The sequence below is a fragment of the Filicampus tigris genome, chromosome 1 (assembly GCF_054856515.1).
Source record: "Filicampus tigris isolate MCC_2025a chromosome 1, RoL_Ftig_1.0, whole genome shotgun sequence".
In the NCBI taxonomy this organism is placed as follows: domain Eukaryota; kingdom Metazoa; phylum Chordata; class Actinopteri; order Syngnathiformes; family Syngnathidae; genus Filicampus; species Filicampus tigris.
This window is the reverse complement of record NC_141217.1, coordinates 38,123,988-38,140,524: the sequence shown is the minus strand read 5'-3', so window position 1 is coordinate 38,140,524 and position 16,537 is coordinate 38,123,988. Positions and strand designations below refer to the sequence as shown.

The following is a 16,537-nucleotide window of genomic DNA, read 5'->3' as shown; positions in this document are numbered from 1 at the left end:
TTTGTCCAATACTTTTAATACCTGTCTGTGCTTCTCCAGCTCAGAGGGACTCAGGCCCACCAGTACAGGATCTTGCACTGCTGACACGTCAGACATTTCTTGAGCGGCTGGCAAGGATGGCTGATGAGGTGCATCTTGAGGGCGGACAGCCGCCAGTTCTTGAGATCCAGAAGGAGGAATCAGTCTCGAACTGTAGCCGTCTGCAAGAGTAGTCTGCTGTGTTTGCGGCTGGGGTTGCTGTGGCTGACATGGTGCCTGCTGTTGGGACATCTGAACGTTGCCCGTGCTAGGGCCAAATGGAGGAGGGGGCGCTGAGGGTTTGAGCGAAAGGGGATCGCCGATGGGACTCCCGCCGGAATGCAATTGAGGTGACTGATTTGAATTAGGTGAGCCTTTGAAACTTGTACTTCCGTCCGGTGCAGCGGATGTGGGGCGAGGAGGTTTGTGGATAGTCATGAAAGGGTCTCGAGATTGTGGCCTTGAAGGTGGCTGAGAACAGTGATCTGGGGACTGGAAGCGTGGGGTTAGAGGAGACTGTGCAGAATAGGCATCATTGGAGAGCCCCCCGGGAGTGTGGGGAGACTGGCAACTGCCCTGGGATTGCGGGCTGGAGGGAACTCTCGAGCACAATTCCTGTTGCGTGACGGGATGTCGCTGCGGTCCAAGAGCGCAACCGTCACCTGCCTGCAACTTGGGAGCTAGTGGAGACTGAATGTGGTGGTCAGAGAACGGGTGAGAGGGAGACTGCCTGTACCCTTCAGAAGGGTGGCCCGGGGAGGCTCCAGGAGGAAGCGCTCCACCGTCCCCTTGGTGCATTCGTGGTGTCAAAGGTGCCTTAAATAGTCCATCCCCGGACTCCAGCATCCCAGCAGGGGAACCGGTGGCAAAGTCAGGTCTTCCGACAGGAGCGGCGCGAGGAGAGGGTGCGCTCATATCAGCCCTATACTGGCTGGCAGGTGAGGACGCAACTGAGGGTATTGGGGATGAACCATATTCGGTCTGCAAAGTTCTTTGAGGGTCTCCGTAATGTGTGTTATGAGGTGGCGAGAAAATGGGGGACTCAATCCCAATCCCAGCACTTCTTGAATGAGGACTTTGTAGAGGCGTAAGGGACTCTTGAGAGCCTTGCTGAGATTGTGACAAATGACCCTGTTGATGCTGCAACTGTGATCTGAAATAGGGGTCAACCTGCTGAGCCCGTCTGGGGGCTCCTGAAGTCCCTGGTTGCATGTCAAAGGGGCCAAGACTAGCTGGCCGTCCCTGAGGAGGACCCTGTGGGCCGGAAGTGGAAAAACCTGAGGAGGAGGCCTGCATGGGACTAGCCCCAGCATAGGATAAAGGAGTTGGTGGGTGGGAGTGAGAACGGGGTGACTGCGGGGTGAGCTTGGCAAAAGGATCTGTACGGATTTCAGCTGATCCTGGGGTCTTTGCAATACCATCTGAGAAAAAGACAGAGGAGGATCCCGAGTCTGGGGGGAAAGGAAACGGGCTTTCTGCCGAGCTTGGCTGAGACGAGATGGACGTAGATCCGGAAGGCGGGGGGATCTGGAGGTGCAAACTGGGTCTTTCCCCTTTCATACGCGCTGGCTCGGCCTTAACAGGCCTGCACACCTGACTCTCTGCCTGCTATGAGATCAGAAAAGGAGAAATGAGAAAGGTAACAAACAGGATTACAATTTTTGCAACTTTCACTTGTCAGACTAGGAGAAGTTTGAACTTACCTTCTGTGCCTTGTTGATTCTCTGAGCTGCTCTGTTGTCTTTGGCCTTTTGCTATTGAATAATATGTGAAATCAAATTAAATACAATCCCTTGTCTGTTACAAAAGTGTGTCTTTTTTTTTTTTTAATCCACTCAATGATAGACCCCAAAAGGAATACATTTTGCTCCATGCAAAATGTAGCACAATATAATGTTTGCTATTGTTGATAAAAATGAGAGAGCCTACCAGATAAGGAACCTTGTCAGCTGCTGACACTTTTCTCCAGATCTTCATGATTTGCTTACAGCGACTAGCCCAGTCTGGGAAAGGGCAAAAATGTGCAAACAAATTATACAATGGTAACAGAGCTGAATAAGAAACAATATTTATCAAATGATAATCGCTTTCCACACGCACCTGGGTAGTCCTGTTTGAGAGTGGGAAAGTTGCTATTGGCATAAAGCACAGGAGAAATGGTTGACAGTTCCCCCAGCTCCTCATCTTTCTCCCATCGCTGGAGACTACGCTGGTTGTACGACAGTCCATCGCCTTCTGCCTCAGTGGGGGTTGGTGGAGAGGAAGGAGTCGCTGGGGTGGACGGAGTAGCCCAAGGACTCTCCTCACCACCGTTTGGACTGAACATTCCTCCTTTTTCCCTGAACACAATTTTAAGAGGATGAAGGCTTACATGATTCATCATCTGAAGCATTTCATCTTCATAAGAAAACATCAAGTGTGAAAAAAATACATGCATTGCCCATAGCAGAATTGAGCTGAGCTATGCAATGCTAAAAATAAGAAATGTAGCGATTGCTTACCGCATGTCAAAGAACGGTGACTGAGACAGGGCAGGGAAAGCGTCCATAACTCCAGCCGAGGGCAGAGACCCTACAAACCATGTAGATCGCAAGGACAACCCCATATCAAACTTCATTTAATCACTGTCGCAACGCCAATAAGATGACCGCAGGAAATCCGTTCTACACACCTGAGAGGAGAGCTCTTTGCGGCAGGGCGCTACAATTGAGTTCTCCCTTATTGCCCTCTGAGATGGGCTTCATACCCTCCAAGGTGGAGCCTTCTGACACTCCTAGAACCTTCCTGAAAAACTGCTCCGAATCCTGATTCTCTATTCCTTGTGGAAGACCTGACACAGAGGGACAACAACAAGGAAGGAAAAAGCTCAACACCTCTGAAACATTTGCGTTTTTTTGCACAGTTACATCATCTACAATGAGTACCTTCATGTTTGTCTGCATCAAAGTCTTGAGGATCAGTTGACATTGGGTCCTTCAGTATTGAGGATGGTGCAGAGACTCCTGAAAAAATGTGTATGTTGACAATACAATTACATCCAAAGCAAAGCGAGACGTGCGCAAGTGTCCAGATACTAACCTGCACCTTCTCCCTGAGCCAGGGGGGCCTCACCCCCCTCTTGCTTGAGATGATGCACCATACGATCCTTGGCCTCAGCTAGGGAAGCGTTTAAAAGTTACAAATAAATAGTGAGCTTGTTTGTCGCTACATTATGTGTCAAACTTCAAGTCGTTTTTCTTACTTTCTGGGGAAGTAGTTTTGAACGTCGATGGTGCTGGTAATGAAGGTTGAAGAATGCATGCAGCTGGCCTCTGGCCAGGGGTTGTCATGACAGCCTTCTTGCTCAAGTCTATGAGTGTCTTTCCAAAGAAAGCCTCCTGCACCAAACACCAGATTATTGCACATGTGGATATTATACTAGGAAATTGTCCCACAACTTTACATTTGAGGACCACACAAGAGACAGACGAACAAACCTGGAGATAGGCTGGAAACATGTCTTCAAGTTTGCTCTTCTTTCGTCCCCGACGTTTCTTCGCCTGTTCCTCGCCCTCCAATGGTTTAGGGTCCATGATGTTATCTGTGTCAGGATGGGGCCCTACGCACAGCGACAATTCAAACATAAAAAAAACAAAATTCAAAATGTTCACAACGGTAGATTGATGCTCAGATACACATTTTCAAAATTCGAATTAACATGCTGTTGTTTCATGCGTTTGCATGTTTTTGCTTACCGTATTTACCTAACACCAGGACCTTCTTGAATAATTTTACCTGGATAAGATGCTAAGTGGGATACAAGTACTATGGATAATGGTCTGCAGTGTCCTACCGTATATCATAGGTAAGAGTAGCTAATTTGTTATACATTTTTTACCCTCAATAAAACACAAAAAGCGAAATGTTAAAGAGGACATGTAAAATGTATTTTGTATACCGATATTTGGCGTCTCTGGTGTTGGTTTCTCCATTAACTCATTCACTGCCATTGACAAATTTACTTGTCTTTTCACAGTTCAGCCATTCCATCCCAGGAATCTATTTATATTTTTTTCAAACGTTAAGTTAAAAGAGGGTCTGAAAATGCCTGGCAGTGAATGAGTTAAATGTGAAAGTCAAGTAAATCTTTCGTAATCTGCCAATTTCTGTGAGTGAGCCGTTCTTCATTTCCACCCCACAGTGGGGCTTAATTAGTGGGGGTTGAGTGTTTGATAATGTGTCCACTGAATGTCCACATGAACCGAGTAATACACTAATTGACAAGCGCAGTACATCAACTATGAACTCTGCAAGTGAAAATGCTGTTATTGTCTTTGTGGGTATTCACACTTTTGCCCGCCCCCCCCCGCACCAGATTGCACTTCCACAAATAGAAGTTGCATGCTTCATTAAAATCCTTCACATACAGATATGTTATTACGAAACCAACTACCGGTAACTGTTTTAAATTGTGCGCAAGAGCATCATTTGTCTCTTTTATGTGAAAAACAGTCATCCATTGTTGTCACTGACCCTCTTCGATAGTTCTCTCTATTGGCTGTCCATCTAAAGTAGTCTCTCCAGCCAGCTGGGCAAAAAACTCTTTCTTCAACCGCGTGTGACATTTCCTTTGTCGCACCATGAAGCCTCCAATTCCTAAGGCAATGAATTCATAGATTATCCAAACATACTTGAGGTTTTTTTTTTTTTTGCTAAATCTATCTTTCAAAACATGTCAGCTTACCAGGTCTGTAGGGTTTCCGTTTTCTCTTTTTACCATCTTCCGTATCGTCTACCCCCCCTTTGAGAACGTCACATTCAGCCATGCCATCTGTGCCTCCATCAACAGCACCTTCTCTGTCAGGGCTTCCATGATTCTCCATCTTAGTGTCACAATCCATAGACTCCCCACAGACTAGAGCAAAAAAAAAAATTGAGTTTGAAAACAGCGGCATATTTAGCACACAAAAATGGCTGGTCAGAAGCCAATCGATAAGCAGAAAAGATCCCAACCTTTTCCCTCTTCCCCTTCTCCTTCCTCCCTCACATCCATTCCATCAGGGCCTCCTTCACAACACAAAGTGCCAAGGCGAGAGCGTCGCTGCCGTCTCTTAAGCAAGGGAGACATGGATATGGTCCGCAGCAGGGACATTCCCGATTCTGTCAGCCAAACACCCTCTAATCGGTAGAACTGCGGCTCTGTAAAGTTCACGATGTAAAGGTTATAAAAAAAAAAAAATTTTAAGAAAAGACAATCGAGTATAGAATGAACAAAATTTCACTAACCTGGCTCTTTGATCCTTATTGAAGCCATAATGGCCGACTCAACTATAGTGAAGAAAAAGGTAAAAAAAAAAAAAAAATCAAGTAAAAAAGAAAAAAATATTCTATTCATTTCAGACAGTAACATTCCATGAATATTTTGCCATTTATGTCTAGTTCTGACTCACCGACAGGTTTGGGAACATATGGGCTGCATGATGTGCATGCAAAGCCCTCATCAGATGCTTGTTCCACTTCATCCTCGGTATATAAACTCTCACAGACCGCATGCACCCATCTTCACAGGCACACAGAATTAAACAGCAATATGTGACTTTCAGAATAAATCAGACACTGCGTTAAGAAATTCATGACAGATAACATATATAAACATATAGTCCTTGAAAGACATTAGTGGTGGCTCTCTAATAAATATTTCATTTGATTTTATTCACGTATTTCGCGCTCATGCGCACCACCCACCGATCGCAGTGCTGACACTGCAGGAGCAGCTCCTCCTCCATGAAGTTCTCTCTGCATACTGGACAGGTGACGAGGCTGGCACAGGGGCCACAGTGAGTGTAGTTATTCTGCCACTCACAGTGGAAACCTGGCGAGTTGGAACCGCATTGCACACAACACACGCACCTGCAAAGTCGAGAATCACACGGTAGCAATTAAGCCATCCGTAGCCCCGAGAGACTATGCGCGCCGATGTGAGTGTGTAACAATTTGTCTTTTGCTACAGAATCCCGTTAATTGAAAGTCAGGCCCCCGAATAGTTAATGCAACGTCGGTTGAATGGTTTACATAATATGCAAATTTCCAGGAATTCATTTCCATTTGACCCCATTCAAAGTTACAAGGTTGGACAAAGCTTTCAAAGATTTTTTTTTTCCTTCTTTACCATTTGCATTTCCAACCTCCCTTGGGCACTGTGTGCAGGGGCGGGTCCAAGCAGTATGTGTGATAGCTGACATCGCAGTCGTCGCACAGCAGCAGACGGGCAGGGTCCGAAGCCTTGCCACATACTTCGCACACGATACACTCCAAACAGCGCCAGCCCTTGCGCAGCATCGTCTTGGTGATCTACGCAAGAGATCGCGTTTAGTTTAACTTGACTTACGAAGGACTTGGCTTTCTGGCTAAAGAAATAGAGACGTATTAAAAGTGTTGCATTTACTTTACTGTTCACGCAGTAGGGATGATAACATTGAGCACACTGCGCACAGGCCAATAACTGCCCTTCCGCCCCCTTTCCAAAGCTGCCGCATACAACGCACATATCCTGAAACGCACAGCAGAAAAAAGGAAAAACAAGATGCATTTAACAGTGACACATAGGCCAAAATACAAATGAGCTCATTTCAAATGAAGATGCTATACCTGGAGCAACACAAATTTGTCCGTGTTTGAAAAAAGAACCACTGTGTTCTGCATGGTGTCATCTTCCTCCTCCTCCTCCTCCTTACTTATTCCAGAGTCAGTGGTCATGCTGAGCTGTGGACAGGTGAAAAAGGAAACAAAGTAGCAATAATGCGTAATAGTTGTTCTTTCATTCTGTATTTCCTTCTGTACGCTCAATGCAAAACTTGGCTCACCAAAAAGGCATCAATGCAAGAGGCCATGGCTTTGAGGCGAGACCTCCCACCCCGCCCTCGGCCGCCACCACCTCCTCGTGGCCGACGCTTGCCGGGGAAACTATTGCTTCGACCCTGAGAAAAGTACACCGGGTCAGCTTTTTCTCTAACGGTCAACATAAGCAAAAGGCGTTTAAGAATGACCGCTGACCTGTTTGACTCTTGAGCGGCCGGGGGATCCCCTGCGCTTCACCTTCTCTGCGTTACTTCCGAGGGGTTCAAAGGGAAGCGAGTCATCGGTTTCAGAGCGGCCGAGCTCCATAGAAAGGTGAGGATCGGCTTCTCCGGGAGAGCCCAGAAACCCGCTGCTACTTTCGTCCCCGTGGCTCATGTTGGACATTTCATCCAGAAGCAATTCCGGCTTCACCTCATCCTCCTGCGGTTCCTCTTTTATGTCCACATCGAGTCCTTCTCTTCTCATTTGCTCATCGTCATCTTCTTCATCCTCCTCTTCTTCAGAGTGAGGTAGTAGCCTCTCCTCCATGTTGACAGTAGCGGCGCCGTCTTGAGTGTCTGATGGTAAAAGATGAGAAGACGACTGGCGCGCCTGGCATGGACTTGCGTGCCGCTCGGCGGACCGGTGTGCGTGCTCCGCTTTGTCGGCAGACGCTCGAGAGGGTGACAACTTTGACAGCGTCTGACTGAATGACTCGACGCTTTGGAAGCCACCAGAGCCAGCTTTTACTAACGCTACTGAAAGAGGCCTGTGCACAGAAAGAAGAGTCTCCTGCTTCTCCACCTCCATGTTTTCAGGGCCCTCCAGTGTTTCTTCTACTTCCGCATTTTCAGACCGTCTCGAGTCAGCTCGGATCGCTTGGCTGACTGCCTCTTCTGCTCGCCTTTCATCAGCAGGTAGACAAGGGGCACCCTGTTTGGTCGAGCACTCCACAGCTAGGATTAAGGCATGCATGTTGTTACTTTCATCGCTTACAACTCTTTCATTGGCTACAGCACAATTTTTGTGCACGCACAAATATGCAGGTCAACAGTTGGCCGCTCCTACCTGAAGACTCAAATGTCGCAGGGGACCACTCTGAAACGCAGTCGTCTTTGTCTATCTTCAGCTCCTCCTTGGACAATTTATCACCTACATCCGTTGTCCCAAGAGCAATCGCCTCCGCACCTAGAAGGAGAGAACTGGTTAAGGTCTGCTACGCACTAAAGTATTTTTTTAAATCTGTGTGCTCCGATAAGATCAGCGCAGCGCAAAACACACAAAAGCCGGGTTTACGTGGAGACTTTTTTGTCATTCGGAATGAAATCATTCCAAATGAAGCTCTCTGGTCACCTGTTTACATGTTACGTGATCTATTCCGATCGGCCGTTTACTTGCACCACCCTGTTAATCAGATCAGACGCGCTACAGCCGAGTGCCACGCGGAGATCGATGTAAACATCACACGATCTATCAAGATGGACTTAATTAATCTATTTAGCAGAGTATTTGCGATTCTTTTTACACTTTTATTAACGTAGCATCTTGCATCAAAACAAGTTACTGGTACTTTAAAACGAGCCCTCGCGTCGCAGGTGAGATCTAGTAAGAACCTGCAAATTTAAAGTGCGTATACAACATTTTCATTGCATTTACATCAAGACAGAGTATGCGCTGACCGGACGCAGCATGGCCATTACAATTGATCTGTTTACATGACGCTCGTTCGGATTGGCAGAAGGAATATACCACCCCCTGTGAATTTGAATAAAATTCCATTCGGATTTGGCCTTTTCATTCTGATTGGGGTGTTTGTATGGAGCATTTTCATTGGTCATTCGGATCCTTTCTAATCGGAATACATGTCTCCATGTAAACCCGTCTAAAGATTCTGTTCCACCACGATCTAGACTTGAAAAATGTTGCGCAATCAAAAGGTGATCTAAAAGAAAGAGAAAAAATCTTATAGAACCATCTTAAACTATCAAGGCTTAAAGTGCCTAGCTAAACATCTCTCTAAAGCCTAAGATCGTCTTTGGAATCCCCCTCGAAAAGCTGAAGAGTTCCCGGAAATTCAACACCTAGAAAATGATCACTATCTCAAGTCTTGTAGCAGACATAATTCCAAAAGAAATTGAGCTTAGACATGTGGCTTTCAAACTGGCCTGGGTTTATTAATTGTTTCAATCAAAGATGTAAAAATGACTTTTTTTTTTTTTTAATCAATGCAAGAGAAGCACTATTTTAAATTTTTTTTAAAGCTGAAGTCATCCCAAACATATTTTTTTTTTTCAAGAATATGTTCCCAGCAGGCCCACTAGTTGAAACACAGCATTCTAATTAATCTAGCGTTTGTGGAATATAAGTGAAGCAGCAAAATACACTCGTTTTTAGCCATCTCTGGGGGCGGCCATTTTGTCTTCTGTCGACTGAAAATGACGACTGCGAACAACGACCAATCAGGGCTGACCTGCTTTTTGAGTCTGAGCTGTGATTGGTCGTTGTGCGCAGTTGTGATGTCATTTTCAGTCGACAGAAGACAAAATGGCCACCCCCAGAGATGGCTAAATACGGGTGTATTAACTCTAATTCCACAATATTCATCAGAATGCCCTGTTTCAACTAGTGGGCTTGCATAGAACATATTCTTGAACAAAAATTGTTTGCGTTGACTTCCGTCTTGAATGCTTTACTGAGCATAGTTTTTACTTTTCTATTACTACTATTTACTATGAAGTCCCAAACAATGAACTTCCCAAACAATGAATCCGAGAAGGGGAATGAGAATTTTGGCTGGATTTCTCACGTGTACGTGACGAAAATCTTTCGGTGGAGCCATTTTTATATTTTGAACAAGGCTGTGAATCTCAGTGGCAACGAGGATCGTTTAATATTCATTGAATAGCTGAACGGTAGTGCGAGTTCTTTTATTCTATTTCATCAAGAGGGAATGTATATAATAATTTGATTTCATATCCTCCACTGACGAATATTTTGAACAAATAAAAAAGGAGAGAACTTGAAGTTTCCTGTTTTGCCATCGACGATTCCTCTGCTTTTACCAATATCTTTGCTCTTTGTCATCGTATCGTATCATTTCAGTATCACTATCAAGGTCCTTCATACAAGCATAATACTGAAGTCTGAACTGTGGTATTGTGACAACACTCGTTGTGATGGGCACGGACTAACCTAGGTCCATGCGTGTGACTTCTTCAGCAGTGGCGTCTGCCAACCCCATATCGGATCTGCCTCCCTGGCCTTGTATCACATCTGTGGGCTCCTCCGTCGTCATGTCAGCCTCCGTTTGGATTGTCATCTCCACCAACTGGATCTGCCCTTCGGTCTCATCCGCCACCTCTGCCGTTTGAGTCTCTGCTGTATGCGCTTCGGGGAGACGCTCCTGCTGACGTGCATCCTCCTTGCAAAGCAGGCAAACGCTCTTGACTTCTGGGAGCTCGCACTCTCTGTGCACCCACCTGAGAGGCCAAAAGATCATCGAATATTTGACAGTGAGTCCACACGTGACTGAAAGCCACAGATGGGCAGTATGTGCGTGATCAGTGAAGAAACCTGCGGCACAAGGTACAGCACTGAAGGGCCACAGACGGGTGCGCAGCTTTGCCGCAGACGCCACACACGGAGCTGCGCTGACGCTGGCAGGCCTCACACACGGCGTAGTTGTCAAACCACTGCGCCGAGCCGGGCAACACCAGTCCACGAATGCCACACTCCATGCATACACGACACCTCTGGCAAGATTCGCATAATGGAGACAAAAAGACTTGATCAGAGTGGCCCGTCAACTTGACTGGAAAATGCTTTCTCGAGAAAGCGATGTTCGATTTTGAAAGGAAAAGGCGAGGATTGGGACTTACTCTGCATTTCCATGGATCTGTGGGGAGGGACTCCATGGCGGGCTGCAGACAGAACGTGTGGTAGCCCTTATCGCAGGCATCACATACTAACATTTTGGAGTCTTCCCCTGGTTGCCTGGAGATAACCACGGAAAAAAGTGACATCACAGCAATTCCAAAAAGGCCCACAAATGGCATATGAAGCAAATACTGTATTGGACTGTGTGCAAATGTACTGACAGGATTGAACTCACCTGCACGTCTGGCACACTTTGCACTCCGGGCATTGCCATCCTGCTCGCTGTATGGGCGTGGCCCCAATTTCTAAACAGGCCGCGTGATAATGTAGGCCACAACCCGTACAGAACAGCAAGTCTGTGAGTTCCCCTGCTGAGTCACACACTGCACACCAAGACTCTTCCCCTGCTGTGAAAGTCAAAATATAGCATCAGTTCATCAAATGAACCCTTGCTGGTTATAGTTCATCTTAAACGGTGCTAATGCTAAAACGATGCAGGCAGCAGTGGTGCGCAAACGACGACATTCATTGAACCGAAGCCCTAATTTCCGATTGTCTTCTATCTGAACTTGTTAGGGGGATGTGTGTGTTCATCCGCAGGAAAGTGAGGCAATACGTACTTAAATTATAGTCATCTCACTTCGGAGAATTTACAGACCGCTGCTTTTTAGCCAAAAATTTGTCACACTTCACCATTTCTAAATTGAAAACAGCTTGCATCCATCCTGCGTTAAATGACTCGGATAAAAAGTTGAAGTGCATTTTGTAGTGATTTCTTAAACATATTTCAAGCAAAGTATCTGAGATACTAGTGGGAGTTTCACCGGAAAACAGAATGCAGAATCTAATTATCATCAGCGATAACTGATGAGATGAGGAACTTGTTCTACAGTTGCAGACATTTTGTAATGATTTGTACGAGCATGCGTGACGTAACTGGCTTAGCAATCGTGTGAAGATGCGTTTGATCTTACCTAACTCTTCTGCTTTGTCGATGTGCTGTGGACAGAGGAGGGCCAACTGCTTCATGGATTGGAAGGACCCACTCGCTGCCGCGCAGGGGAAGTGGTAAAAGGTCGAACAGCCCTCAGCATGGCATCGAATGGTTGCACCCAGCCGTTTGCAGTATTCACAAAGCTGGAACAAACCAATGCCAGATATCATTATGTGTGACACTTCATGAAGACAACTTGCGTTATTCCAAACATTCTCACCTCATGACACTGAATCCACATTATAGAGCGCCGCACTTACCCGCTGTGTCCCTGAGATAACAGCCTTATCCACGTTCTCCAACCCGTCGTCATCCATTTGTTGCACTCCTTCTGACCACACCGCACACCAGTGATGAACCCAACAACCTCCTGCATTCCAAACGGCATGATCAAGTCATCAAATCTCCAGGCAAACTTGGATTCACATCGGTATGTCCTGTATTTTCTAACAGACATCTCCATATTTCAAGCAGTATTTGTTGTCTGGAAATTAACCTGAGTCATCAAACAGCGACGCCGGACAGGGGGTGTCCGAAAATCCAATGGAAGACAATTCATCATTTCCAGGCTGCGGCAGCTGAGAAGCAGATGGCTGCAGGGTTGGCAGTTCTGAAGTCGACCCAAAGTGTCGGAGTTCCCGTTGCCCATGAAGGCTGCGCTCCACACAGTTGCAAAGAGCACAAGCCCTCACGCTCTCTCTATTGCACACACATGCAAAGACTCTGTGTTTCATACTGTCAGCAGTAAGACGGTCAGATGGGAAACGTGAACAAGGAACATACATTGGTGTACTTGAAGAGGCGGCAGTAGGACCGGACACAACCTCAGCTGCAAGGAGAGCTTGGGACTCTCCAAGCTCTAAAGCAGGAGCGTTATCATCAGCTAAAAAAAAAAAAAAAAAAAAAAAAAGAATACATGAAAACTGTGGTCAATAGGCCTGTCAAGATAACCAATATTTTAGGACGCTATAGTTCCTAGAAACTAGCACGATAGGGTTAGGAGACGACAGTTATTTTTTTGAATGTCACTGATATGATACAGCATAATAATTGAAGTACATTATCTTTAACAGCAATTAACTTCATCCTCAAGAATATTGAACACTGGCTTCGGAATGGATACAGTCAAGTCAGTTCACCCCAGCTAGTCGTGGAAGATAGGAACCAGGGCCAGCCCGCAAAAAGCGAAAATTGGTGTATTATTGACGCCCGTTTCAATGCATTGGGGGAGGAAAAAATTAATTATTTCCCAAACCTTCATAAATTCTTCAAGAAAGGCGGATAAACATTCAATATAAGTTTTCCAAAAAACAGAGAAATTGGGAAAACAAAACAAAAAAAGTATTTTAAAATATTGAAAAAAAAAATCTGAGAGTGGCGAACTGTGGATCTGCGGAGGTCGAGTGCATCTTCAATATAATTATTCGGGCTCTTGGGACTTTTTTTAGGCAAGTCATACTGCCTATGAAAAGTCTGCAGCATTTCTTTAAATGTTGGTTTCTCTGGTGTTGAATGGCTCTCCTTCGCTATAAAGTGAGTCACGCTATCTGTGAGGCATTATAATTGCAAGCTGTCAGGAAATGCAGGCTCCTCTATGTCCCACCATGTTTTTTTGTTCCCAGCTGAAGAGGTTCCATAGGATGCTTGCATTTTAAATGGACTTTGAAGTTTGTTGTGCAGCAACTTTCTTCATACAGTACAAATGTGTTGATTTTAGCGGGCGCACTGGTTTCATCTGGCTTGAATCCAAAACACTCCAACCCACATGGCCCCTATGTCATCAGGGTTTATAACTGATTCAATTCATACCACTCAATTTTCTGTAACAGTACAACTACAGCCAGGAGAAAACTATGAAAATTTCTTCCTTCTACCTGTCTCCTTGTGTGCGTGTGTGTGCGTGCGTGTATGTGTGTGTGCGCGCGCGCGTGTGACTCCCACCACCAACCGCAGTGAGCAAGTTGACTGAAACAAAGCAGGTGCGACTGAATGCTGGTGACGTATGAAATCAAACACGCATGTAAATGACAATTTACAGAATTTGGATGCATACAGTATATTGTTATATAGTCATTTTTGTGACAGGCCTAGTGGTAGCTATTTTTAAACAGCACAAGAGTAGGGAGCAGTGACAATCTATTTCACAGGGCAAGTTATTACAGGTGTGAGTCTAAAAAATTCTTACTTACTCCACACATTCATGCAAACAACGCACAGATGCAGAAGACGTTCGGTGATTACCTGTTGGCTCAGAGTCGCTTTCGTCGCAGTTTGATTTCTGCTCGTCCATCCCCCCAAACTGGCTTTGACCTCCTTGGCAGAGATCTGCATTGTCAGAATACAAACACCTTAGAATAATGCAAGAACACCACTATTAATTAAGTATGCTGACAACCTGAAATAATTTCAATATGACCTAAAGAACAAGTCTATTGCAGTGACTAAAGCGACAGCTTGATAAAGAGACAATACAAATTGAACACAACAGATGAAGTCCCATACAACTATCAAGGACATGCAGATCCTTCTGTATGGAAATGTAAATCCGTACAGTATTACAATCCAACACACACACACACACACACACACAATGACTTCATACTAACCACCTTACACATATTTAAACATGCATACAATGCATTCAGTTGTGTCCAAAGGTAATGTGCCTTGGAGTCAGTCATTGACTAACATGAATAATACTGAAATCGAGTCTGCTTGTAAATTGAGAAAATTAGCGCGATGGATACAGGAAGCTGGCACACCGGAATTAACACATCGAGTGCTTATTCACCTCGCAGTGCAATTTCTAAAGCGGTGGGATGGCATCACGAAAAAAGGAGAAAGTGTTGTAGCCACTAATTGTGGCGTTTCAAATAAATATATGTGTTCTTTTTTCCAAAATACACAAAGAAAAGACAACTTCCGCGTTGCTAACTTCCTGTTGCAGCAGTGTTGTTGTCGTGCGGAACCAGAGTGGCTCCCACTTCAGTTCCGCTCGGCGCTTCACGCCGTCGACTAAGTACAGTACAGTCAATCAAACGACGGCCTCGCCATTGTTTCAGCTGCACAACAAATAACGAGTCGTGGCGTGGGTCGTGTGTGACCGGCGATCTGGCCTTCAGCGAAGCGCCAATGTCGATGGAAAGCCACTTTTTGCACGCAGCCTCGTTTCAGACAAACGATAACATGGCAGCGTCCCCAATTTGTGCTCTTATGATGATAATCTCCCAATGTCAGAAAATAAACCAAATGAAGGTGCGCGGCTGCAGCCGCGCCAACACTATCATATATTGTGTTATGCAACTTCGATGCAATAGCCGCCAAGTTACAGAACAAACAGTATAGCCGCTTCGAAGTGAAAATGGATCATGTGTAGCAATTTCCACACACACAGAACGCATTTGGTAAGGCAGTTGGAAGAAAAACTAGTCTGGTCGACGGGCGAATGCCTTTCACGTGTTTCTCATGCATTAAACTCTGCAAGAAGTTATTGTTTTTATATTCTTCATAGAAAAATATCACGCGTATCACCATGGTGCACGTTTCAACAGCACGTTTTAAAAACAAACGGAAAACAAAAACACCTTGAGCTCAATTTTAATGAACGCTATTTGGTCAAAATCAAAAGGTGAACAATTGAGTGAATTTGGCGGAAGAGCGACATCTTCGAAATAAATGTGACAAGTCGAAACAGTCCATGATACGACAGCACATACTCAGCAACTGTATAACCACTCAATTAATGAGCTCCGTAGGCTTTTGTTTCGAAAATCCATTCGATAGTGTCTCGCCAAAGTGGCGAGTGATGGCAAAATAGCGTCCTGGTTAGCTGGGTTGACACTGAAAGTAACAACAAATTAACTTTCATAATGATCTTACATACTTCCATTGTGCTGATAATGTCAAACAACATCTGTATGTTGCTGTCGTTCACCGGAAAACATAACATAGCTCGATAGAACAGCCATATCAATCATTACTGAATGTAAACACCGAGTTGAGGGATTCGTACGGGCCCAACAAATAGCCTAGTCCATATCCCTAACGACGCACTGAAACGGAAACACGAGCAACTAGCGATGGTGACGTAGCAGCTAAGTGTCCCGAAGAGTCAAAACTGCGAAAACTACGCTTAGTCGCATGCACCACTGCATTCACTTCTGGAAATGACAACGGCTAACTTGGACTAAATCACCCTGGGCACCGTCGCCGCGGAACAGGAATCAAGTCGAAGTTAGCGCCCAGGTAATACGGCTAGTTCTCCAGCAAGTAGACAGCGTCATCTGCTACAAGCTAACAGCTAAATGCTACCGAGATCGGAGCCAACATTGCCCGGTCTAAGGTCAGGGTTAGTGTGTCTCTATTTACGCCTGGCACGGGGAGTTGACAAAAGTCACCATTGACGCCACTGACCTTACGAAAACAAAAGCGTCTCCTCACACATCAGCAAAATCCAAACAGCCCCACGGCAGCTTCCCGTATTGCTTCTGGTCGCTTCATTTTCTGTACCGGACTAACGCTGCGGCTAGCCGGCTGGAGCGAGAGAGAGAGAAGGTGGGGGAAGTGCACACAGGCGGAAGGCTGCCGAGCGAGCGAGCGAACGAGCGAGCTCAGTGTTCACTAGTCCTCCTCTCGTACTGTGTATACTTGACACAACTCCGCCGAGAGAACGCTGGCTAAGCGAGCCAAGCGCGGATTCCGCTTGCTAGCCCAAGGCACATATTATTCAACACGGCCGTCAATAGGCACCGATACCACTCATCGTGCTGCTACGGTCCCGTTCGATGTTTTCTCTCAGCTAACAACACGACCGGGCTTGTGGATGTAGCTTGA

General features: G+C 45.6%; 1 protein-coding gene across 2 annotated transcripts in view; it reads right to left on the bottom strand.

The window, feature by feature from the left end:
* The window catches only part of kmt2d (lysine (K)-specific methyltransferase 2D), a 37,603-nt gene extending 21,066 nt beyond the window's left edge, over positions 1-16,537 (bottom strand). Inside the window, exons 1-32 of one of the 2 annotated variants that reach the window (XM_086038640.1) lie at positions 16,118-16,537; positions 13,946-14,029; positions 12,488-12,587; positions 12,201-12,403; positions 11,965-12,074; positions 11,685-11,847; positions 10,946-11,117; positions 10,713-10,827; positions 10,408-10,586; positions 10,027-10,313; positions 7,903-8,022; positions 7,051-7,790; positions 6,861-6,974; positions 6,646-6,759; positions 6,443-6,547; positions 6,167-6,348; positions 5,743-5,907; positions 5,448-5,557; positions 5,284-5,325; positions 5,011-5,196; positions 4,742-4,912; positions 4,531-4,653; positions 3,495-3,616; positions 3,260-3,395; positions 3,097-3,174; positions 2,943-3,020; positions 2,690-2,848; positions 2,520-2,589; positions 2,119-2,357; positions 1,948-2,021; positions 1,722-1,772; positions 22-1,626 (exon numbers count right to left, since the gene is read on the bottom strand). In XM_086038640.1, coding sequence (XP_085894766.1) covers positions 22-1,626; positions 1,722-1,772; positions 1,948-2,021; positions 2,119-2,357; positions 2,520-2,589; positions 2,690-2,848; positions 2,943-3,020; positions 3,097-3,174; positions 3,260-3,395; positions 3,495-3,616; positions 4,531-4,653; positions 4,742-4,912; positions 5,011-5,196; positions 5,284-5,325; positions 5,448-5,557; positions 5,743-5,907; positions 6,167-6,348; positions 6,443-6,547; positions 6,646-6,759; positions 6,861-6,974; positions 7,051-7,790; positions 7,903-8,022; positions 10,027-10,313; positions 10,408-10,586; positions 10,713-10,827; positions 10,946-11,117; positions 11,685-11,847; positions 11,965-12,074; positions 12,201-12,403; positions 12,488-12,587; positions 13,946-13,994 — 6,162 coding nt within the window. In that variant the 5' untranslated portion in view covers positions 13,995-14,029; positions 16,118-16,537. The remainder of the gene's footprint in view (positions 1-21; positions 1,627-1,721; positions 1,773-1,947; positions 2,022-2,118; positions 2,358-2,519; positions 2,590-2,689; positions 2,849-2,942; positions 3,021-3,096; positions 3,175-3,259; positions 3,396-3,494; positions 3,617-4,530; positions 4,654-4,741; positions 4,913-5,010; positions 5,197-5,283; positions 5,326-5,447; positions 5,558-5,742; positions 5,908-6,166; positions 6,349-6,442; positions 6,548-6,645; positions 6,760-6,860; positions 6,975-7,050; positions 7,791-7,902; positions 8,023-10,026; positions 10,314-10,407; positions 10,587-10,712; positions 10,828-10,945; positions 11,118-11,684; positions 11,848-11,964; positions 12,075-12,200; positions 12,404-12,487; positions 12,588-13,945; positions 14,030-16,117) is intronic. The other variant, XM_086038649.1, reaches the window with a different exon arrangement.